At 43.5% G+C, this 25,144-nt stretch overlaps 3 protein-coding genes across 18 annotated transcripts in view; 1 reads left to right on the forward strand and 2 right to left on the reverse strand.

Moving 5' to 3' along the window:
- Nucleotides 1-13,949, forward strand: part of anks1ab (ankyrin repeat and sterile alpha motif domain containing 1Ab) — a 53,450-nt gene extending 39,501 nt beyond the window's left edge. For 2 of the 12 annotated variants that reach the window (XM_086040154.1, XM_086040162.1), the window contains 3 exons: nt 944-1,042; nt 3,282-3,379; nt 13,393-13,949. In XM_086040154.1, coding sequence (XP_085896280.1) covers nt 944-1,042; nt 3,282-3,379; nt 13,393-13,510 — 315 coding nt within the window. In that variant the 3' untranslated portion in view covers nt 13,511-13,949. Of the gene's footprint in view, nt 1-943; nt 5,995-13,392 lie in introns of those variants that run through there. The other 10 variants (XM_086040160.1, XM_086040163.1, XR_015088086.1 and 7 more) reach the window with 9 other exon arrangements.
- LOC147141763 (uncharacterized) lies at nt 3,951-11,450 on the reverse strand. Its single transcript, XM_086040164.1, has 2 exons — nt 9,983-11,450; nt 3,951-4,918 (listed from the first exon to the last, which is right to left on the reverse strand). The coding sequence occupies exons 1-2, from the start codon at nt 10,692-10,694 to the stop codon at nt 4,815-4,817; spliced, it is 816 nt and encodes a 271-aa protein (XP_085896290.1). The 5' UTR covers nt 10,695-11,450; the 3' UTR covers nt 3,951-4,814.
- A 2,823-nt stretch (nt 13,950-16,772) lies between the features above and the next one.
- Nucleotides 16,773-25,144, reverse strand: part of phc2b (polyhomeotic homolog 2b (Drosophila)) — a 41,664-nt gene continuing 33,292 nt past the window's right edge. For all 5 annotated transcript variants that reach the window (XM_086039545.1, XM_086039547.1, XM_086039544.1 and 2 more), the window contains 6 exons: nt 22,675-22,886; nt 21,610-21,739; nt 21,118-21,223; nt 20,820-20,934; nt 19,626-19,965; nt 16,773-18,009 (listed from right to left, as the gene is read on the reverse strand). In XM_086039545.1, coding sequence (XP_085895671.1) covers nt 17,855-18,009; nt 19,626-19,965; nt 20,820-20,934; nt 21,118-21,223; nt 21,610-21,739; nt 22,675-22,886 — 1,058 coding nt within the window. In that variant the 3' untranslated portion in view covers nt 16,773-17,854. The remainder of the gene's footprint in view (nt 18,010-19,625; nt 19,966-20,819; nt 20,935-21,117; nt 21,224-21,609; nt 21,740-22,674; nt 22,887-25,144) is intronic.

Below are 25,144 nucleotides of genomic sequence, written 5' to 3' on the forward strand. Positions count from 1 at the left end.
AGTAAAAAAATGAAATAAAAAAACAGTGCAGATTTCATGTATAGGCGCATGAGAACATAAATGTTTTTAACCTGGATTTAAAAGTGTCTATATTTGTTAAAATTGTAATCTGCCCTGGCAGCTTGTTCCATTTTTTTGCAGCATAACAGCTAAATGCTGCCTCCCCATGTTTAGTCTGGACTCTGGTATGGACTAGCTGACCTGAGTCCTTGGATCTGAGGGGCCTGCTGGGTTTATATTCTTTGAACATATCATAGATGTATTCTGGGCCTAAACCGCTCTGGGATTTATAAACAATCAGTAGAGTTTTAAAAACTATTCTATAAGTGACAGGAAACCAGGTATTATCCAAACCGCTCGCAAGGGTCGCAGATAGAATGTGTAATTATTATTCTTTTTAGTTTGACAGTACCTTTAGCTGAGAATGGCAAAAAAATCAGCTTGAGGTTGTTTTGAATTAATATACTAATGATACCTTCCGAACTCCTGCTTGCTGTTGAAGTGCGTTGAGTCACCTGCCACCATACAGCTATATGTGTACCCCACTTTATCCCTTTCATGCACAGTGGTCACTACAGTGGACAGCTATTTAAAAGTTGCTTTTCGACTATATTTAGTAATCTAAAAAATATATTTATATTTTAAATAATTACATCAAATCATAATCAATGCATGCAAGTGTTAAAATATTTTTCAAAATGTAGATTAATTAATATCGGCGAAAGCAACTTTTAAATAGCTGTCCACTGTAGTGACCACTGTGCATGAAAGGGTTAAACTACTTGCCGAGATTTCTTTTTCCCAATACTACTTGACTAGAACTTTCCGATCCCCAAGTCCTCTTGCGCAGCTCGGGAAGCATGTCAGGAGGTCACAATGCTCCTGTCTGTCTTTTAACATGTCCTTGTCTTCTTGTCTTCTTGGTGCTGCCGCTGCCCCCCAGGGTGCCCCCGTGCTCGAATGCCGCTGCTGTCACTGTCACACGTGCACCACCCACCGTCCTACCTTCCTCCCGTTGCACTCCGTTAGCCCCGGAGTCCAGGTCCTTCTCTTTCCTTGCCTCTACTCACCCTCCCGCTGCCATCGCACACCCGCTCACGCACCCCCTCCACCACGTTCATCTTCTTCCTTTCCCACCACCGCAGATTCCATCTCCATGTCGCACCTGTCATCTTTCCACATGGACGCCGTGAGCGCAAGTGTCGCAGTTTAGCTGAACGAAAGTGTTCCAGGTTGTGTTTGGTGGATGGTTTCTTCTATTTGAATCGGAAGGTGAATGTGTGTTTTTTGCCATAAATCCAGTTGTGGGTCGGGTTTGTGGTCACCTCAGGATTCCAGTGGGGAAAAAAAGAGTTATGCTACAAAATAATTCCCCTACCCATAAAAAAAGAAAAAAAAAAAAACTCCAGCGTTACTTAAAGGAGGAGCTAGCCATCCATTCATTTTAGTGCTGTTGTTGTGGTGATAGTTCTCTGCATTTAACCTCTACTAGGTCACCGTTCTACCCAAAAGGTTGAACGTAAACGTAATTTTCAGTCAATCAATGGCCACCCTAAATTCATGAAAACATAGCAAATTACTAATTTGTGAGCTAAAGGTTTTTTCAAATAACAGTTCCTCTGACGATTTGTTTTTGTCGAGCTGAATCAAATGCTCTGGTGGACCATATATATATCCCACGGGTTGTATGTTGCACACACTAGCAAATACTCTGAGGATTGCCCATATTCATCCATCCATTATCTATAGTAGTGCTTATCGTCATTAAGGTCACGGATGAGCTGGAGCCTATCTCAGCCCAGACTGGTTGCCAGCTAATTGTAGGTTCTATATTGACAAAACACCTATGAATAACGAACCCAATGTTTTGGGAATGTGGGTGGAAACTGGAGTATCTAGGGAAAAACCACGCAACCACGGGGTTAACATGAACATTTCACACAGGAAGTCCAAAGACAAACCTAGAATCTCAGAACTGTGAGGCAGATGTTGCACCCACTCTTCACCATGCTGCCCGTGAAGGAAATATCTTTCCATCCATTTTCTATTGCTCAACTCAGCACCTTGAAAACATGTGCGGTGCTTTACATAAATAGAAAACCGAACATAAAACACATGAACATAATTTCAATACAATAAAACTAACAAAGTTAAAAACAATCAAAACAAATAAGACACAGAAATAAGGGCAACGTCTCACGAGTCTCATGCTGTTTAATACCAAAGCATAGAAATGGGTTTTAAATCGGACCAGGAGGTCATTCCATAGTTTGGAATAAGGGACAGAGAAATCAGCTCTGAGCTTGCGCTTAGGCTTTGCTACCTCCAGGAGCAGCCGGTCAGTTGACCTGAAGCACTGAGCAGTTGTGTAGGATGCAGCAGCTCAGTTAGGTAAGGCTGGATGAGACTATTTACTGAAGAGACTTCAAAACAAATAGCAGAATTTTGAAATGAACGCTACGGAAGTTATGCGTTCCAGATAAGAGGTGTACGGCAGCATTATGGACCAACTGCAGATGTTAAGGGAGGTCTGGCTGCCTCTCAAGTAAAGTGCATCACAGTAATCCATCTGATATGTGATGAAGGAATGCACTACTATTTCCAAGTGCTGTTGTGTAGGAAAAGCTTCACCTTTGCCAGTTACTGCTTTTGAATTTACTGATGCAATTGAAAAACACTGTCTGATATAGTGCCCAAGTTTGAAACTGCTGCTTTTACACATAACGCTTATCCTCATTAGGGTCGCAGATGAGCTGGGGCCTAGCCCAGCGAACTTTGGACGGAAGAAGCAGGGTACACCCTAGACTGGTCGTGAGCCAATTCCAGAGCGCATTTGGACAACCACTCACACTGACACAGACTGGACGGTCGACCTAACATGCATGTTTTGGGAATGCGGGAGGAAGCCCAACTACAAACAAACGCAACACGCAAACCCCGCGCGGCAAGACCCGAGAAGAGATTCAAACCCAGAACCTCGGAAATGTGAGGCAGATGTGCTAACCACTCAAACACTGTACTGTTTGGGCTCAACAATTGTTGTCTATGTCCTGCTTGGGTTGTGGCATTAGTGTTTCGGGGGGCTTTAGCTCACGGCGGCGGCCCGCGGAGTCCGTCGATCATCCATGTGGTGGATTGAGCCCCCGGGCTGCGGGGGGAAGCCTCCTCCGCTGACGCCCGTCTCACGCAATCCCTCTCGTCCCCTCCTCCCTACCTCCCTCCCCTTCCCAATACCCTCTTCCTCCTCCTCCTCCTCCTCCTCCTCCTCCTCCACCTGGCAGATCGACCCCCTGGAGATGGATGCCGACATGCACTCCCTGGGCAGCACCTCCTGGCTCTTGGACCAGCGCGACACTAACAGGCGGCCCGTCAGCACCAAGTACGAGACCACCATATTCTGAGGCCTCCCCTCTCTCTCTTCCGAATCCCACTCCCACATCCCGTGCCCCCTCCCACCTTGCATCCGGTTCGCAATCCACGCACAGTTCGAGCCCCGTGCCTTCTCACTGTGACGGTGTAGCCACCCCTCAGGGCTGCCTCCTCCTGCACCTCCACCTTTTTTGTTTTTTGCCCAGCAACTTCCTGCGAAGATCCCCCTGGACTAAGCTCATTTTTCCTTGCATTTCCAACCCCTTGATAGCTCCCAGAGATTTCTTATTTGTATATTGTGTCAAAAAACAACAACAGATTTTTCTTTTTCAATTTTGGACTTTTTTTTTTTTTTTCTTTGTCCGTGTGTAGCCTCTCTTGTCTTACCAGGCATCTACCACTGTGAGACTCTGTGAGGAAGGAAAGGATGCCAAACCAATGAGCAGTTTTGTTTTTGTTTTCTATGCATTTGTACAAAAAAAAACAACAACAACACGCTGGATGGGTCACTAACACACTTTGCTGCACTTTGAGGAGGCCGGCAGCCCGATGTCATGTCATGGCCCCCCCCCCCCGTGAACACCACCTAACGACTGCACGCTGCTTCTCCAACACACTTGACTGAGAGACTGAGGGGAGCGAGGGGGTTGTTGGGGGTCTCTGCTCTGGCCTTGTAACTGCCCTGTGCCTCTCAGCATCACGGTAGCACCGAGAGACGAAACAAACTAAAAAAACAAAAACAAACACTGTGTTGACACGTGGCACTATCCCTTTGAATATCTCAGCCGGGGCGTCCGTTTTGTGATACTTTTTTGATAGGCCAAGGCCGGCTGTGACACCATTTGAGACAATTTTTGTAAATGGAATCCAAACATGCCCCGATTATATTTGATTAAAAAAAAAAAAAAAAAAACTGAGGAAGGCCCAAGCATGCGTTTTCCCCCAACTTAGCATCTCATTATCACGCTTAGATGTCTCGCACGCCAACTGTGTGTCACGTCGCGTTTAAAAGGAAACCAAATACTGTATTTTTTTTTTTTTTTTGTGTTGTTGTGATAATGAATGGATTTGCTATGCTGAAAGCACGATGCGCGCACACACCGTGTTTCATTTTGTTTGTTTTGAAGGATGTTGTTGTGGCATCAACACACTTTTCCCCACACTTGGCCACTGTCCGTGTGTGTGTTTATGTGTGTGTGTTGGCAGACTGTTAAACATGTGACCCGTGCGTGTTTGTGTGGCACAGTAGTAACAACAGCATTCTGGCCTCCGTGTTCTGACTGTTAGCTTACACTGGTGATGCATGATTGCAGTGTTTTGTTGTGTGTTTTGATACCTGTGCCAGGTCAGGCCAGTCTGCGCGTGTGTGTGCGTGTGTGTGCGTGTGAGGCGTCTCCCATCCAGTTGCATCCGTCCATCGCCTCAGTTGGAACATCACCAGTTAGTCAGTCGCCTCCATCCCACCGTCCGTCCATCTTCATCCCGCCGTCATGACGCATCACGCATAGTCTCCCGTCTCGTGTGTCACCATGGCAACGTGCTCGTATGGCTGCAAAGCAAGGACGGGTAAAGTCAAGACATTTATTTAGGCCTGAAGTTCAGAACTAACCCTCTTTGTATTCAAGCTTAACCTGAACCCAAATACGGCTCCCAGGGTACCGAAGTCAAGGACGCGCATTTAGTGACACGTTAATTTTGCTCACTCCATTCAACAAACACCTCTTTATTGACTATCAAGATTTCGAAGGCAATCCATTTATGCAGCAAACTAGTTGGGCTGCCCTGGTGGCTATCAAGTACAGTGGTGCCTTGAGATTCCATTCCAGCCCCCCACCCTCCTAAAACAACATTTTTGCAATGCATTTTTTGAGAAAATATCATACAGTAATGTAGAATGCAGTAAAAACACACATTAATGACCTAATTATTTTTTGTCACACTCTTCTTCAGTGCACAATGCGCTGCTCATTCTGGCCACCTGGGGGCAGCATAAGAGACATACGGACGGTACTGGAGATTCAGCTCCTCTTTCAATTCTCAGTTCGGCAGTAATATTAGTCGTTCTTAGTAGAGGATAAATAATATATGTCTAAGTGTTGTTGTACGGTCGGTGTTGCTGCACCGTTTGTTTTCAGATATCTGTTGCTTAAAGAGGAACTCAAGTCAAAAACTTTCTTTGCAATATGTCTATGTTCGCCCACTAGTCACGGCTCACCTCTTTTTGGGGTTTGGTCACTGATGTCAATTACAGGCTACAGTAGGTGGCGGTGCAGCATTACATGTCTGACACCTGAGCTAGATGAAAATAGGTGGATTAATCTGCTTAATTCTTATTTCACGAATGGAATATTCATCAGAATATCATGTTTGACGAGCGTGGGCAAATACAACATATTAGTCAAAAGGACATTTTTGTCTAAAGTTCCCCTTTAAAGGGTTAATACAACACTACATGGATACTAATTGTTAGCCTTTGTGGCTAAGGAGTTTCCCCATTGCATGTTAGCATTAAGGTAGAAGAGGCTATGTGGTTGTTTTAAACACACAATGTGTAATAATATTTGTTTTATGTTTGTTTTGACAGTAAGTTTCAGCTGAGAGTAGAAATAAACAGCTTGAAGCCTTGTTTTTGAAGAATATTTACTAATTATATCCAACAAACTGCAGTCAAAGTAAAAAATAAATACATAAATCATCCGTTCGATGGCTTGTATTTTGAAAACCAGAAGTTGCTTGGCTGGTATCTCAAGGCACCATGGTATTAAAATCCATTACACCTCTGCAGTGGAACCACAAACAGTCGTAAGAGTGACTAAAATTCAAGATACATCTGTGCAAAATCTATGCCCATGAGCAGGTAATGGATTATCAATCAATCAATCAATCACATTTTATTTATATAGCACTTTTCATACATAAAAATGCAACTCAAAGTGCTTTAAAACATTCAAAGCAAAACATAGAATTATCTTCAATCAAAAGAAAAGATAAATTATTTAAAAGTTGTTGAAAGCCAAACTAAAAAGGTGTGTCTTGAGCTTCCTCTTAAAAATATCAACAGTCTCTGCAGACCTGACATCCTCTGGCAGGCTATTCCAAAGGTGAGGACCAAAATGGCTGAATGCAGCCTCGCCATGCATTTTGGTCCTCACCCTTGGAATAAATAAAAGGCCGGCGCCAGAGGACCTCAGGATCCGCGAGGGCTGGTATGATAAAAGCAAATCAGATAAATAAGATGGCCCAAGACCATTAACACATTTATAAACTAATAAAAGTACTTTAAAATCGATCCTGAAACACACAGGGAGCCAATGCAGCAATTTCAAAACTGGCGTAATGTGCTCCCGCCCTCTGGTTCTCGTCAGCACCCGAGCGGCTGAATTCTGCAGTAGTTGCAGTGGTGAAATGCTCTTTTTCGGGAGGCCAGAGAGCAGGGCATTACAGTAATCTAAACGACAGGAAATAAAGGCGTGCATCAGCACTTCCGTGTTAGCCTGAGAGAGAAACGGGCGGACTCTGGCGATATTCTTAAGGTGATAAAAACCAATCTTGGTTACATTTTTAATATGAGGAATAAAACTGAGCTCAGAGTCAAAAATGACGCCAAGGTTCTTCACACAGTGTGAGGGATTAAAAATGTGTAGTTTTGGTAAAAGCTTCTCTCTCTGACCTTCGGGACCGATAACTAAGACCTCAGTCTTGTCCTCATTGAGCTGTAGGAAATTATCTGCCATCCATGACTTGATATCTAAAATGCAATTTAAAAGGGTATCAATGGGTCCTGTGTCATCAGGAGACACGGCAATATACAGCTGCGTGTCATCAGCATAGCTGTGAAAGCTGATGCCGTGTCCCCTGATGACATCCCCGAGGGGAAGCATATAAAGATTAAAAAGTAAGGGGCCTAAAATCGAACCTTGAGGAACCCCACATTTAATTTCATGAGTTTTAGAGGAACAAGTATCCATACTTACAAAGAAATATCGGTCTGTGAGATAGGAATAAAACCAGTCAAAAACAGTACCAGAGATGCCCACTAGATTTTTAAGTCTATTTAATAAAATTTGGTGATCTACTGTATCAAAAGCAGCGCTTAGATCCAGTAGCACCAAGACTGTGAGTTTTCTCACGTCTGCAGTGCACCTAATATCATTTAAGATCCTTAAAAGAGCAGTCTCCGTACTGTGGTTCATCCTAAAACCAGATTGATATTTCTCCAAAATATTATTTGTATTTAAAAAATGATTCAACTGGATGAAAACCAGTTTTTCTAAAATCTTACTTAAAAACGGTAAGTTGGATACGGGTCTGTAGTTATTAAAAACGCTCGGGTCAGAACCGCTCTTCTTCAGAAGGGGCTTCACCACCGCCGTTTTAAAGGCAGCTGGGAAGACGCCTGTCTGAAGAGAGCAATTGACTATATTTAAAATTTGTTCTTCAAAAAATCCATAAAATGTCTTAAAAAGAAATGTGGGAATTGGATCCAAAAGGCAGGTTGTTGGGTTTACCTGGGAGAAAACTCGAACAAGTGTCCTTGCATCAACCAGGGCAAAACTTTCCAGTGTTTCCTCATGTAAATATGATTGTCCGGGTTTATTAAAACTTGTGTTTTGACGGGCTAAAAGACTGGATCTTATGTCATCGATTTTACTTCTGAAGTGGTCTGCAAAGTCCTCACAGAGAGCATCTGTTGGTCTCTGTGGGGACTTATTAAAATCAGAACTAGTTAAAAGTTCAAAGGTGGAGAAGAGAACCCTGGGGTTGTTTTTATTGACTGTAATGAGGTTTGAGAAATAGGAAGATCTTGCCAGTTTTACTGTTTTATTGTAAGATTTCAGTTGTTCGCATAAAATTTCATAGTGTACTGTAAGTTTACTTTTTCTCCACCTCCTCTCTGCACTCCTGCATTTTCTCTTTGATATTTTGATAGCATTGTTTCTCCACGGGGGTACAGTCTTTGTTTTTGTTGTTTTAATTAAAAGTGGAGCTACTGAATCTAATGATGATTTAAGATGTAGGTTAAAATTGTCAACAATAAGATCACAGGGTGCAGGTAAAATGTCAGCAGGAGTGTTTTTTAAGATCTCGATAAAATTTGCTGCCACCTCAGAAGATAGGTAGCGTTTCTTCACTGTTCTGACCGGGACTGCTAGATGGTTAAAACTGGCGATGTTAAAATAGACACAGTAGTGGTCTGACACTGCCAAGTCAACAACAGAGGACACACCAGCAGACAAGCCATAGGTTATAACCAAATCCAGGGTGTGTCCTCTGTTGTGAGTTGGCTGCAAGACGTGCTGTTTAAAATCCAAGCAGTTTAAAAGGTTTGAAAAATCTCTGGATAGTGGGTCCGAGATGTTGTCCATGTGTATATTAAAATCGCCAGTTATTAATATTCTGTTATAACTGGAATATAAAATGGATAAGAATTCTGAAAATTCTGTAATAAAAGAAGTGGAATGATGGGGAGGTCTATAGACGGTAATGCAGAGAATAGGGGGACTGCTAAAAACAAAGGCATGGTGTTCAAACGATAAATAGCTGCTAAAAATGATCTCCTTTGATAAAAGAGTATTAATAAAAATTGATGCAGTCCCGCCTCCTCTTTTGCCATCCCTTGTAGAAAATAAAAAGTTAAAATTCGGTGGGCAAGCCTCGTTGAGAGCAACTGGAGCATCTGTACCAAGCCATGTCTCAGACAAAAGTATACCATGTAAATTATTGTCTAAAATCAGGTCGTTTATGATAAAAGTTTTGTTTAAAAGGGAGCGCACGTTCAGCACGGCCAGATTAATTATTGTGCTGGACGTGCGCTCATGGTGGTACGAATGAGCAGTATTAACATATACTAGATTACCACTGTTAAAACCACGTTGTTTGTGTGTGCAAGGGAAGCGTCTGCCGGTGATGGTTTCAATGGGAAAATTGTCCGATAGTGGTAATGATAATGAGGGCCTGCAGGGGGAGCTAGTGAGGGTGGTGGTACTGTGAGCAGCTGGTATTGGCCTGTAAGTGATGGTAGTGACATTGTCATTGCAGCGTTTATGAGTAGAAGAAGAAGTATGATTGGTAAACAAGAGTCAGCTGGGAGTGGAATTGGTTACGACATGGTGGATGTTAGCGGCTAAAATCTTGCTACCAAGAGAGTTCGGATGAACACCATCCGGCTGGTAAAAAGACGGGCGATTCCAGAATAGGTTAAAGTTGTCAATAAAAGCAAAGTCAAGGTGGCCACAAGTGCGTAGGAGCCACGTGTTCAAGCTTAAAAGGCGGCTGAAGCGCTCGGCTCCGCGAGACAATGCCGGCAAAATGCCACTCACCCAGACCGAGAGATCGCAGGTTCTTAACAAGGCAAAGAGGGCGTGAAAGTCTCTCTTCGTCTGCTCAGACTGTCGGCGTATTGTCTCGTTTGTCCCAACGTGAACGATGAGCCGGGTAATGGATGATGGCAGAGAGTCAAGAACACCCGGCAGGATGTTAACTATGTCCATGACTTTCGCTCCGGGAAAACAGCGGGTGACGCAGCCGGGATAGTGAGTACGTCTAATGGTGCTGTCGCCAATTATAACGGTGGTCGGTGGGTGACGTGAGGAGGGAACGCCAAGGGACTCACCACCGGCGGAAGATTCACGACCCCACTGTCCAGGATGGCTCCGCCGAGGCCGAGTGAAGACGGTGGATGACACCGATGAGTGTCGCCGATGATGCTGGTGCTGACGACCACCCTTGTACCGGGACACCGCGTCCCGGAGCAGCCCGACGCGTGAGTGGACGGCCGTGTCACCGGCGGACCCGCCCAACATGGGGTTCCCGGCCGAGGTCGTCGCCGTGGGTGGCGGGGAATCCGAGGGAGCCCCTGGGAGCACAGCCCCAGCGTCGGACGCAGCAGTCGGTGTCTCCGACTGCTGTAGTGCAGTGATGGGAACAGGAGACTCACTCGCCAGGGCGGCGAACCGATTCCCCAGGACCAGTTGGGGGCGGTGGGGTTGCTCCCCGGCCCTCCGGCCGCGGGACACCACCTTGACCCAGGTGTCACTCTGCAACGGTGTCGAGCAGGATGGCCCCGGGCAGGCAATTGGATCCCACTTCGCCGTGTCCGAGAGGCCAGCCGCCTCAGCCGTCATTGTCGCCGACAGGATTTCACGAGCGCGCCTTCTCATGACCACCGCGGAGAGTTCGGGGAAACGGGTCGCGAAGCAAGAGATGACCGATTCCTTCTCATGGAGCTCCTCTGAGAGACGACGAATATCCCTTCTTAGGTCAGAGATTGTCTTATTTGCCTTCTCCAGCAGGCCATTGTGTTCGTCGCTGTCGTCTGAAGGCATTTTAATACACTAGCTCCAAGCTAGCCCCAAGCTAGCCCGTTTCCGTCTCACGCTAGCTGTATGCTAGTCCGCGAGATCAAGCGACCCAGAGATTAACAAAAATTTAAATAAATAAAAAATAAGATAAAAATAGTCTCCAAAAATTAAAAAGAGTAAAAACGCAACGCGCAGGTGAGGTAGATTCGAAGGCGAAAGTGCAGAAGTGCAATCGATACCATCCACGTCCCCACGGATTAACTAGTTTTCTTTTGCTGTTTTGGTGTCACCACAGAAAAAGTTATGAATAGTTTTTAATTCAATTTGGTTCCTATGCTGGTTTAGGCTGGACTATAGACCTAGATAGACCAATCCGACGGTGGCCAACTGTGACCTACGCTTACCCCCCGTGGCGTCGGGCCGGCTGTCGGCACGTATCGCTGGAAAAATACACCGCAACGACAGACAGCGACGTTGACCATTAATGTACCTTCGGTGCATGCGGAGGATGTAATACTCCTCCATACCATTGGCGGCGGTAGTCACTATCCCTCGTGGTTATAAAAAGGCTACCGGAAAGCTTTTGGCAGGGGGGCAGATTATACAAACGTAAACAGTGCATTCAGCTATATTTTTCACTCACGATGAACTCCCACGCGAAGCAAACCCTTGCGCTCTTACAGTATCGTGAAATACATTGTCAACCATCGCGCTTGTATTCGTAAAAAGATTAAAGGCAGCAAAGGCGTGCTCACTGTTTATCCGTATTTGTCACTTCCTGTTTTGCCCCGTGCGCTGATTCACTAACGAACAGCCAATCAGAGTGACTAAATATCCGGACTCATGACGCCGATTCAACAGACCGAAACGCCCACCAGACGCTTCCTGTCGGGGTCCGATGTTATGACGGTGTACGCTACATCAATCAGACGCTTACCGACGTCGGATTGGTGTATCTAGGTCTTAAGGTTGGGTTTGGAATTGCAAATGTTTTGTTGTTCTTCAAAATGGTCTTTTACAAATCTTCTCTTCTGTTTGACTTTGGGCTCTGAGATCTATGTTAGCCCGTTAAGACTATCTATGTTAGCCCGTTAAGACAGCAAACTAGTTGGGCCTGAATCAACTGTGCACTCTGCTGGTGGCTGTCCAATATTGAAATGATGCCTCTAGAGTGGATGCAAGTAGATTGACCAAAATTGTTGTGCGTAACAAGTGATACCTCGATGTGAAACCTCAGCTCAGTGAGCATCTAAGGTATTAACTCACAGTTTTGCTTTTTCGTTGACTTTTTGGTTTTTGTGACGTCACAACTGAAAGATACCAGAATAAATAAACATTTAAAAAATTGCTATAAATGGTTCCTAATTTAATTTGTTCCGATGGTAGCCTGTTTAGGCAGCACTACAGTTGGGTCTGACGTAACTGAAGCAAATGCTGATTCCTGGACTAAAACCCAACACACCTCAACTGTAATGCATTATTTAGAAGTTAAAAATTAATCACGACAAATGTTTTACTTTTCATTTTGACAGACCTGAATATAATTTCACCCTCTGTTGGCAGCAGTCCAGAACTTAAATTATGCCTCAACAAGTGGAACCTTCAAACCTCATCCCAACACTTGGACGGTAGAGTTTGACCAAAATTCTTTAATACACTTTGTCCTGAAGTGTAATCTAGTCTTTCCCAACATATATTGAGCTAACACACATATTTTACATTTAAAAATCTCACAGTACAACATCTAACACAAAAAGCATAATGAAATAATGATGTCTCAATGTATTCACACACGCACATTGTGAGAAATCCATACTAGGCGATTATCCTTAAGAGCAAAAGGTGGATATAAAGGTTAATTGTACCTTCTGCCATCTAGTGGAAGAGCATTTCATTATTGTGCCTGTCACCATATGGCACTCGCATAGATACTGTAGATCAGGGATCTCAAGAGCCCCTATCCAGCCTGTTTTAGATGTGTCCCTCCTCCAATACACCTGATTCAACTGATCATGATCGTTATCAGGCTTCTGCAACGATTGCTGATGAGCTGATCGTTTGAATCAGGTGTGTCATAGGAGAGAGATATAAAACAGACTGGATAGGGGCTCTCGGGGACCGTACATGGGCACCCCTGCTGCAGATGAACAAAAATACATTGTTTATACTAAATATATCATTTCTGATCAAGTTAACCTTGCATTATTTGAAAAAAAGAGACAAAAAAAGAAAGATGCACTGTCTTGTCTGCGTTCTCAAATGCTGTGGGCATGCCCGCTCAATGGGCAGTGAATGCCAAAACATCTCTACAAATTTGAGCTGTGAAAATGTATCTACTAAAAAGCCTCAGGTGGCTGGAATATATCCCAGTGGGTCGCTGCGGGCTTTCCACGGCATGGCGAGTAGCGTTAACCACCAGCTAGCATGTAAGCTAACAGGCTTGGTGCGTCACTTGGCCCTGTTTTAACCAAGCCAGCCCCCCGAAAAATCATCTAAACATCAACACGCGGGCCACAGTTTTATGATGGTCATTATGTTTGTCAATGTATGTTCATAAGTTTTGCGACAAATTCAATTTCTAAGGTACATACAGCATAGTTGGGTCTGACTCCAGCAACAAGCAGCAGCAGCTATATGAAGCATGTTGCGCGGGCGTGACGCAGGTGACACACAGCGCATGGTCGTTTTGGGTCTGTTAACATTTGGTGTTCTCCTTGTGTAGCTTGCACCAGCGTTCAAGTTCCCGGACACCAAGCTGTGAGTTGGCGAGCGAGCGGGCGGGCCCGTGCGAGGTAAAGCGGGGAAGAGGTAGATGGAGCAAATCCACTCTTGACATTTAGATCTCGCTGCGTCCGCCTGCCGCAGCGCCCTCCTCCCGCTCACGCTACCTATACACGCAGACGAAAGGTAAACCTGTCCGACATGGCTGGCGAAATAGGACTTTGAGCACCGCTCCCGTCTTGACAAAAAGGTCAGCAAGAAAGGTCACGTCTACTTCCTGGCCTGTGTGCCTCCACTTGTTATGTAGGGTACGCCGATGGTTTTGGGGCGCTTTATAGACGAGCATGTCAATTGATCCAGGTCTATCAGAGACGTAAAGAAAATGTCAAGAAACCTACACATTGAAGGAAAAAACTGTACCAGCAATCAAAGTTTTGCCCATGTTTGTGGCCAGAGATTGTGTTTGTCAAAGAAAATGTGATACTGTTTCCGACATCTCAAAAAGCAATATTATATTCAATATTATATATGATATTAAATGATACAATGAGAATAGCATCCCACAAGTCTGATGTCTGCATTGTTTCTGTCCATTTATGTCGAAATGATGTTGACGCAAGAATTCTGTTGATTTGGAATGGTCTCAGATGAAAGTTTCCCTAAAGAAGGAGTCAAGTTGAATACACTCATCCGGTCGCGGGTTGAGCTGGAGCCGATCCCAGCTGGCATTTGGCAAGAGGCCAGGCAAGTAGCAGGGAAAATACTGCAGAATTGTGAGGCAGAGATTCAAACCACTAGTACACTGTATTGCCCCAAGGTAAAACATCAAGCGCTGCCGTCAGGCCGAAACCTTACATCTCTAAAACCCCCAAAATTGCATGTTTGTTGAGCCATTAAAGTGGAAGTGAAGTTCAATGGGTTGCCACCAGTCTAAACACGGTCTTCTGAATGATAACGCATTTGTAGAATAATCAGAATAATCCACCTGTTTTCAGTCATCCAGGGAGGCTATATGCAGCACCGCCCCTTGCCTTTGACTGAATTGGACGTCAAAGCGCCCACTGGCTCGAATCGCAAACGTCATGGCTCCCTTGTTTTCTGGATTTAGTCATGTGACGTGCCAGGTTTGGGCTGAATCGTGTCCTCAAGTAATTCGAGTAGTAGTTGTTATTTGCATTTTTCTGCCAAGTACCAGCTTATTCACATGTGCACTATCAGGAAGGAAGAAGTCAAGCTGGCTGCAGCAACATTTGTTCATGCTATACATGCTAGTAATACGCCACCAACGCGGTAAGAAGGCCAACTTCAAAATAAACCTTAGTTACCAAATAAATGGACATCAATGCCTTGGTATGCTTTTATTTTGAAGTTGTCCCAGCAGCATGTCGCCGCGTAACGGCTGACTTGACTCGTTTTCCAGACTGCGTTTGGGGGTCGTTTGTTGCAGTCACAAACTGTTGTTTCCGACAGCACCGATAAAACAGTGTCCTGAAATTTTGTGATGCCGGATTATGTAAATGAAACGCACATTTATACGCTGACAGCCCGAGACAATAGCCGTTCCTACTGATCACTTTTTAATGAACCAAGCTTACTCAATTGTTGTTTTAGCCGTCAAAATTGCTACTGTGCTTCTGACGTCAATTCGTCTTATAGACCAAAATTTATAGAGATTTATCTAAATTCTCACTAATGTTTCTAAAGAGGAAAATAATGTACTGCTGTGCTATGCTTAAATTTTATTACCAGAATAAAATGTTGGTTATCTAAAAATGAAATAAAATCGATTCATAAAAATATTTTAAAATATAAAATATTATTTTGATACAAAATATTTTATACTACTTCAGAATTTTTTTAAATTGACGGTAGGGTGTCAATTCCAGGTCTAGAAAGTAAAAAAAAAAAAAAAAGTGCCACAGTCTGGCTTTAGCCAGAGGTCTACTCAAGAGCTTGTTTACTCTCCGTTTGAGTAGAAGCACCCTGTGGCTGAAGCCAGACTGTGGCAGGGGTTTTCCTTTCTGGAACCGTATTTGACACACCTGATTGGTGGTTTTGGCCCAACTACATTGAAAGGTGAAAAACACGAATACTGGAGGGAAAACCCACATTAATAAAAAAAAAAAAAAAAAACTAGTTTCAACAACAGACAGATGCACAGCCATTTTTTGTCTAGTTGACCTCCAAAACGGGGGCGGTATGGGAGTGGGAATCGTTTTAACCCCGATTGGGACGTGATATTTTTTTTTCTGTGGGTGTGGGATGGGAGTGGGCGGCACGGTGGTCGACTGGTTAGCCGCCTCACAGTTCGCAGGTCGTGGGTTCGATCCCGGCTCCGGCCTCCCTGTGTGGAGTTTGCATGTTCTCCCCGTGCCTGCGTGGGTTTTCTCCGGGCACTCCGGTTTCCTCCCACATTCCAAAAACATGCATGGTAAGTTGATTGGATACTCTAAATTGCCCCTAGGTGTGATTGTGAGTGCGGATGTTTGTCTCTGTGTGCCCTGCGATTGGCTGGCAACCAGTTCAGGGTGTCCCCCGCCTACTGCCCAAAGACAGCTGGGATAGGCTCCAGCACGCCCCGCAACCCTTGTGAGGAGAAGCGGTACAGATAATGGATGGATGGATGGATGGATAGGATGGGAGTAAAAATCCATTCCGATGTCACCCTCTCTAGTAGGGATATCCTGATCACTTTTTTTTCTTTTCACCCTTGCCGAGTCACCTGAGTTTGAGCATCGGCCAATATTGAGCCCTGATCTGATATCTTGTCAATTTAGTGAGGAGAAACTAAGAGCACGCGCAATTTGTCTTTTATACTAACTATACCAATATATGAAAAATATGGCTAGTGGAGCAGTGGTTCAAACTAAGTAAAACAAGTTAAATACTTTTTGCGGGTAATGTTTCTTTTAGTTTTATTTGACAGCTAGTAAGGATAAGTGAGAAACTGAATGGATGGAAGGATGCCTGGCTAACACTTATTTACATTTGAATGACAGACAAGAATGCTAAAATGCTGTCATTCATTTTTATATTACTTTGGGGGGAACAGTCAACCAATAACACGAAACTGTTTGGGTCTGACTTTGAAGTGCTCACTGCATCAAGGTCATGGTGACGCCACCATTTTATCTACATAAGTGTTTGTATTAATCGTTTGGAAATCACATACGGTGACGAGTCTTACCTTAACTTCCTTGCCACAAATCAGTCCACCCGAGACAACAGCGCCCCCTTCAGTTATCAAGAGGATTCTTTCTGCAACAATGCCCATCCAGTACTGTACATTCGGAACTACAGTACTTTCACTCAAATAAGACCTTCTCCTGCTAAGAAACGAGGACGTTATTAATACATCACGGTAATTAAATAGGACCAAACTGAAGGTGAATCATTTATGGCTGCAAAAAGCTGCGTACCAAACGGTGGCGTTAAACAAGCATTGAACAAAAACATGGCCAAGAACAGTCCTCCATGGCCACTAAACACACACACAGATGATATAATTTACAAAAACAAATGGGAAAAACTCCAATGTGTGTGTTTTTTTAATACATTTGCATATTTCCAAAAATATTTAACATCATTTCTGTATTCAAATAACATGGTTAAGTTAACTGCACAGTTTCAGTATGTCTGGCTGCCATTTACACAAAATACAACTCCACAGTTCATGTTTAAGGTGAAGGCAACACAAAAAAGACAATAAGTGCCATGTTAGTCAAACAAAAGGGCATAACTGTGCAGGAACGCTTGGCAGCAACATTGCGGCTGATCATTAATACAATCTTCTGTTCACAGACTCAAAACTGCTTGTTTTGCCATTTCCTACACTGACAAAACTACAAAAGCATGTCTTTTAAAAGTTTATTTAAAAAATGTAAAATAAAAAAAAACACTTTGTGGCAGTGTTAATTTGACTCTCTCAGCCCTTCATTGTTATTTGTCACTAACATTTCCAGGCGCATTGCAATAAATTAGAACATTGTGGACAAGTTTTTGTAGGTCAGTAGTTCAAATCAAAAAGCCAAAGTGATGTTAGTTTCACTACAGAGTGAGATATTTCATGATTTTTTGTTTTTGCAATTTTGATGATTATAGCTAAAAAACCCAAATTTGCTATCTCAAGTATAACAATCAAAATGATTTGAAATACAGAAATTAAATTGGAATTGGCCTTCCGAAATTTATTTTACTTTGTTTAATGACTTTCGCTTCTTGAACTACTCATAATGAACTTTTCTGTAATATTCCAATTGATGGGGATGAACTTTTACATCTGAATCCACAAGAGACACTTTCTCTTGCTTAACACTTAAAGACACTTCTAATCTCAGTCGGTTCTCCGTATGACAGCCAAAAGTGTTCTTCAGTCAGCTGGTGACGCCGCCCTCAAGTGCAGGAGTCCGTGAGGATGAGATGGTGAGGTCATAGCGCAGTCCCAGACACGCACACATCCGTCGCTACGAGTCTTTGAGCATGTTGATGCGTGCAAAGATCTTGAGCGCCGGTCCCAGTTTGATGTTCATGGTGCTCATCAGGTGATCCTCCTTTAACAGGAGCAAAGCTTGGCCATCGATCTCTTGGGAGCGGAACTCGTCGGCGATCTCCTGACAACCTGTGTGGATGACAAAAAATGATTTGTCTCGCAATATACCACTGCCAAAATACACTCAAAGAGCAAATAGGACAACATTTCTTTAAGGAGACCTTCATAATCTAACAAGAGCCAATACAGGAGTTCTATCAGAACAGTGTGTGTTTATGTGTGCGTGTGTGTGTGTGTGTGTGGTGGTGGCTTTTTTTTCTTGGGCATAGGCTCTTGTGTTGAATTCTCACTGGGCCTTTTCCCCATTGCAAAGACACGTTCCAAATAAGTCTGTTTATTTTACTATCTTGTGCATTTAATATTAGCATTACTCGACGGAGACAACTTGACATGTATTACGAGTCAGTCATAGATGGATGTAATGGAGAGAATACCGTCATTTTTCGAAATAAAATTTTTTTCAGCCTCGGATAGTAAATAAACCGGAAGTACTTTACGTTAGGGCTGCTCAAATAATCAAAATTCAATTACATTTACGATTATTACACTCCACGATTACAAAATTGGCATAGTCGTAAAAAACGGATTAATATTCATTTAAATACAACTCACTAAGTTTGTTTACACAAGGAAATAATACTTGAATTTATACACTTCCACCTTTTTTTAAAATTTTATAACTATTCTAACAAAATTTCATCAGTTTTGTTTGGTCGAAAAGGAACTTACTTACATATATTTTCTTTTTATATTTTTTGTTTGGTCCAGAGTGGCCTGCGGACCAGTACGGCCCCCTGGTTTAAGTGGTCCTTTTTAGAGCAAAATCAGAAGTTCAAAGTGTTAAGTAATATTACAAATACATTTGTTTTTGTACAGAAACACAAAAAAAAGCAATTCAGAAATGCTATGTAATTAATCAAGTAATTTTGTAAAGGTCATTTAATTGAATGTGATTTGCCTTTGCAGAAACACTGTACAGTGAATTTATTTTTTAAACAAAAACATTTAATCATTTAAATTGTATTTTCCTTTGGATATTAAAATTTGTTCAGTTTCTTTTTTTAAATAAAAATATATAAACGAGGCCCTTTCCCTTCTGAGATTAAAATGTGTGCAGCACGTGCTAAAAAAATGTAATCACCAACATAAAAAATGTAATTGCTCTACAGATAATACACATTTATATACAAAACATATTAAAAAAAAGTAAAAGAACACTCAAATTAAAAAATATCCTTCCAATCATTTCTATCCCACTTATGCTGATTAGGCTGGCCAGCTGACTTCACGTAAGAAGCAGAGTACACGCTGCAGCGGTCGCCAGCCAGTCACATGGCATGTATAGACAAACAACCACTCGTTAATGGAAAGTCATCAATGAACCTAAATATGCATGTTTTGGGAATGTGAGAAGAAACCAGAGTACTCGGAGAAAACCCAGACTCCACACAGGAAGGCCGGAGCCTGTATTCAAACCATCAACCTCAGAACTGTGAGGTGGATGTCCTATGACGGATTTGTGAGTTTAAAAATGTGTACTTCCAAGGTGTTTCACAAAGGTAACACCTCTTGAACAGTGGGAATATGATCTATTTGGAACTACTTTCAAATTAGATCTCAAGTGTAGCTAGTGTCCCATGTTGCTGAAAGGAGATATTGCACATCATCACATCATTGTTCCTGACCTGGTAACGAACAGATGAACTCGTACACTTCCTCCACATTCCACTTGGTAGGGTCGTTGGGTATGAAAGGCTGACACAAAGCGGCCGAGGCGTCTCTGCCAGCGAGGGCCTCCTGCTCTGATGACGCCCTGCTCGGCTGCCGCTGGACTGGGACTGGAACTGGGGCCTGGGGTGGGGCTGGGGGCGCCGGGGGTCCCGAGCTGGCCGCCGACAGAGGCGAAGGCGGCTCCTCGTAGCTGGACATCTCCGAACATGGGCTGGACTCCTCCTGGCTGGGCTGGGAGGGATGTGGAGACGACACTGAGCCGCCCTGAGTCTGCTGCGGCGACGGGGACATCTTCTAAGATGGTTGATGAATCAATGAATGAATGGAAATAACATTATTCCGTTCCAGCCCTCTTACCACCAAGGGGCAGTATAATACAAGACAAAGAAGAGTTTCACAACTAATTGACTCAGATGCGGTAATATTAGTCATTTTGTGAAGAAGAAAAAGAATACACGCCGATGAGTTTTTATAGTGCCTGTCTAAATGTTTCTACTGTTTGTGTTCAAATATCCTTTGCTTAAAAGGGTTATAAAACGCTACATCTTTTTGCTAGCCATTCAATGGCGTTTGTTAGCATAAAGCTAGCGGACTATATTAATAATTAATGAGAAAAACGTAACTGTTTTACGTGACAAAACCTCAACTGGGAGCAGCAACAAACAACTTGAAGATTTTTTTGTTTTAATCATCACTATCTATTAAACTGCCAGCTTGTTGTGAAGAGTTCGCTGCCACAATTTAGTGATAATATCACACATTTTTGCTCGCAAGTCAAAGCAAAAAAAGAAAAAAAAGATAAAAATGTTTTATCTACATTACAAAAGCTAGTAGGTCGTGTCATCTTTACATTAATTTACCACTGTCGTCGCTGGAGGAGTCAGAAAAGTCGTAACCCCGGTCAGCTTGGTAACAAAACCGCACACTGCATTTATGAGACAGAACCACACCCCCAAAATCGAATGATTCCGAACCTGAGTGTGACAAGTGGATGTAGTGTAGGATGTATTATCATTTTTCATCCTTTGTTTTTTGACTGAACAATGTCAGACACCTTTGTTTCTGACTTTTGACAACTTTGCAAATTGTGAAAAAAAAAGCTGCCTGTCATTTAAGAAACACAAGGCTAGCTCGAGTGTTTTACGTACCCGCTTCTTCGCTTCAATGTTTGAGCGGCCCTGACTTCTTCTACACCAGCGGTTTGCTTGTTTGGTTTTCTCTGGACGGAACAGTCCAATGCGCTTTGTGCAGCCTACATTGTACCTGTAAAAAAAAAAAAAGATAATTTGCACTAGTACACTGTACAGATTCATGCATCATTTATTAAAAAAAAAAAAAAAAAAAGATCACTGAATTGATCATTCCACAAACGGAACGGAAAACACATTTTGTTGACATTTTGCATCCCAAAATGATGTTTTCCAATGTTGCAAAATATTGACTTGCCTCTTAGCACAAACCATGGAGCAGAAGCGCTTCGAACCCTTGAACGTGTAGGCAAAGTCCACCCAGCCGCAGTATTCACACGTCAGCTTGGGTTCTTGATCCTTTTCTGTTGAGACAGAAGACAGAGAAATATTGCTTCTTCTGTTAGTTCATATTAATAGATAATATCAAACATGAAGTTAAACAAGTAAGTATATCTTTGGTTATCTGCCTATTCAAAAAATGTGGCAGTGAGAAAGCCATTCTTGTACTTCCTTTCGATCTACATAATAACCACCCTATACTGAGTCTCTCCCCTCATGACTTGATCAATTAGGCGGGCCCGTGAGTCACTTTCAAGTGACGGCCAGGCTAAAATGTGTCTTTTAAGAGAGAAAATATGAATGCTGGCCCAAAAAAATACGTACAGCCCCAATGAAATTTCAGTTTCAGCATGAGTTGGACAAACGAAATATTCACAAACCAAACCAAACTCAGCGCTTTGTGCCTCACCCGTCTGAGTCAAGTCTTCGAGCTCGGAGTCGGAGTTTGCCGCATTGCTGACTGGAGTTTTGTCCGGGTCAGAGGAGAGCTGACTGTCCAGTTTCTTGGGGCTGTTGATGAGGATGGGGAGACGCTCCACCTGTTGACACAGAGGTATTAAAATGATTACAAAATGAACAGGTGACAATCATTTGTTAAGGAAAAAAAAAAGAGCCCGTTACAAGAAATACTGATGTGCACCCATTTTTGATGAATGTGCCATGTTCTTAGATGTCTCGTCACACAAAGCAAGTTCGCAATATCTAAAAATGACATTTCATAAACAATAAAATGGACATAAATAAATATCAATCAAATAAGTGTATGTGTGAATTGGGGACAATAATAATGGTTAACACATCTACTGCCTGCAGACATGATATTTGGAGTGTGAATGAAGTTTAGAAGTAGTTTTTCCTTGCCTCCGTTGCCAATTGCTTGCTCATGTGGGGGTTCAGTTAGTTTTCTTATATACATACAGTATTATAATCTATGAGCATTGCGGTTCTTAACTTGGTCAATGTGTTATGGGCACTGAGTTAACGTCTGTTGTAAATTGGCGCTGTGTAGATAAAATTGACCTGACCTGACTGAATTAAGTGTATTGCTGCTATTGTACTGGGCAGCCAGACAAAGCGTTTTCTACATGGCGGTATGTCCCATTTCTGGTTCTATAGCTTTTGGGTATCATCACACTTTTCCGTGGCCATCGCTGGTTCGTGTCTGGTGTCCCAAGTACAGCGGCAAATATTGTAGGTCTTAAACTGTTCAACTTTTAAAAGGTTCCATTACACAAGCCAGTTAAAATTGATGAAGGAAATTTGCCCATTACGCAGTGTGTATTCTTTTCAGCGAGTGCAACGTGTCCATAATTAAAGGCAGAATCACAGACAAGCTGGGAGCTGTCAGCTCACATAGAGCAAGAGTCTTTGTGTTTGCTGGCTGACAGCTTCCCTGCAGGCGAGAGAGAGCGCGACAGCTCGTGGCTGGTCTACTTGAGTCTGGCTGCCGCCGGGGGGGGGGAGTGACACTTACACACACTGGGAAGGGCTCGGCACCCTCCTGGATGACAAAACCCTCGATGACATGCGTGAGGACCTGCGGCTTGACGATGGCCTGGGGCGGCTTGCTCTCGCCGTTGTGCGGCGTAACGGCCGTCACGTCGGGCGCCTCGCTGTCATTTCCAGAGGTCATGGGCGGAGGCGGGCTCACAGGTGCAGGGACCGGCTTCTTAGTCGCACCCCCTCCTGAGTGGGGAATGACAACAAAAACCTTGTTAAAAGGAGAATAAATATTTGCTGTGGTTTGCTGAGGTGAACTTTTCATGGCATTGCGTGACCGACAGCCAATCGCCATTGAGTATGTACTTAGACGCAGCAGCAGCAGCAAGCACAAACACAGACAGACCAAAAAAAAAAAAAAAGGAAACAGGAACATCCTTGCTCTGCTTGGAGTGGTCACTTTTCTATTACAGGCAGTCCTCGAATTACGACGTACGCGACGTACGACATTTCAACTTTACGACACCCGAACCTCCTCCTCCATTTTGTCCTCAGCACCATAGTGACTACGTTAACATGCAGTCAATATTCGGATTAAAGTCAAAATTCCGATTTCTGAAACATCCCGTTTATATGATTGAGAGTTGCTCCGGCATTTGAAAAATCCACTGTGTACTGCGACACACGGCGTCATGACTCAAATGGACATCATTTCCGCTTGTTACTCTCAACTGTCAATAAACACAATATTCATTGTCACTCCCCACATGAATGAAGCAGCCGGTTTCCTCCTCGCTCCAAAAGTGTGCTTTTGTGATGCGTCTCTGAGCTTGTTTACCCCTGCTTGTGTATTTGCGATGGGTTTTGCGCCAAACAATGCACTTCCGTATACAAGCACTTCAAAGCACTACAAAGACCAGCATTCCTTGCGGTTGAACAATGAGCATGCGCAGAGTGTCTCGTTCGTGTCTGTTTGCGCGCCGGCAGTATCTTTGCCTTTTTCGCCCTACTCTCCATCTACTTCTCAACAATAATGCTAAGCACAGCATCTTATGCTTTTTATTAGAATGGTTTTTCATTTTTTATATAAAGTATTTTGACGTAAATATCGACTTCAATGGTGAAATCCGACATACGCGGAAATTCGTGTTACATCGCCAGTGTAGGAACGCAACTCGTTCGTAAAATGAGGATTCCCTGTACGCTTTTTCAGTGCCGTGAAGTTACAATGGAACGCTTTTCCAAAACCTCCTCCAAGGTGCTAATAACACGCAGGCTGAGCAGGGTCATGATGTCACTGTTATCTGATTGGCCGACAGATGTAGGCGTTTCTTAACCCATTAAGCCCGGGAGCGCATAACCGCGTTCCTATCACTAGAGCCGGGAGCGCTGTTGCGTCATCCTACATTTCAAGCCAGCACAGCGGATACGTCACTGACCTTTTTTTAATCCAATTCTCCATCTCTTAGCCAACTTAATGCATCAGAATATACACGTGAGGGTGGCGCGAGACCGCGGAGGATGTCGTGGAATTTTTTCGAGCCATAGGTAGGCTAATGGCGGACGCCGTCGATCGCCGGGAGCTCTGATTAAAGTAAGTAAAGTAACGGCAGTGCTATATAGACGACGCGCACGACCAGTGGAACCATTCGAACGTGATATGATTTGGTGTGTACGCAATGACGATATTGACGTCTTTGTAACAGAATAGAGGATGATAATCACCACTACGTTCATGCTAGGTTCACACCAACTGCGTTGGGAGCGTTTCTGGCGGCGCGTTTGAATTTGAGTCAATGTAGTTCGCGCAGGCGGGCGCGGTTGCGGGCTGGGCGGAGCAAATGGTGCATTTGGGGTGGTGGGACGCGGAGCGAAGCACCGTAAATCCGCCCATCCGCTCCATTCGGCTCGTATAAAACATGTCAACTTTTTTGCCATTTCGCCTCGCGGCAGCCAATCAGCATCAGGCCTACTAAGTCACATACAGCCACACAGCGTCCTGTTCACTCAGCGGCCAGCAATATTATTAGCACTAGCATAGTGTGCAAAAAAGTTGACTTGTTTTATACGCGCCGAATGGAGCGACTGGGGGGATTGTTGTTCCTGCAAATCTGCTTGAGGCTGGCTATCAGCAGCTACTGTCCGGACTATGGACAGTAGCTGCTGATAGCCGGACCCTGGCTGATTCCATTCAGTGCAAGTCATCAGAGTAAGGTAATTACGAAACATTTTTGTTGTTGTATTGTGCTATATAGGTTGATACAGTCACGCAAGGTACACCAGCATATAGGGTACATATCAAAATAATTCAATATATTTATGTCACGTCATAAGTAGCTCTCAAGCTGAAAAAGTGTGGGCACCCCTGTAGTACACATATACATTACATCAATACTTTATCATATTTACAAGTTCAGATGTAAAAAAAATGGATGTAATAGTGAAGCTTGTGGTAAAAATTTCAGTGAGCCTCGCCGAGTTGCGGCTCATTGTTGTCACCCTCC

Source organism: Filicampus tigris, chromosome 9 (assembly GCF_054856515.1).
Source record: "Filicampus tigris isolate MCC_2025a chromosome 9, RoL_Ftig_1.0, whole genome shotgun sequence".
Taxonomy (NCBI): Eukaryota; Metazoa; Chordata; class Actinopteri; order Syngnathiformes; family Syngnathidae; genus Filicampus; species Filicampus tigris.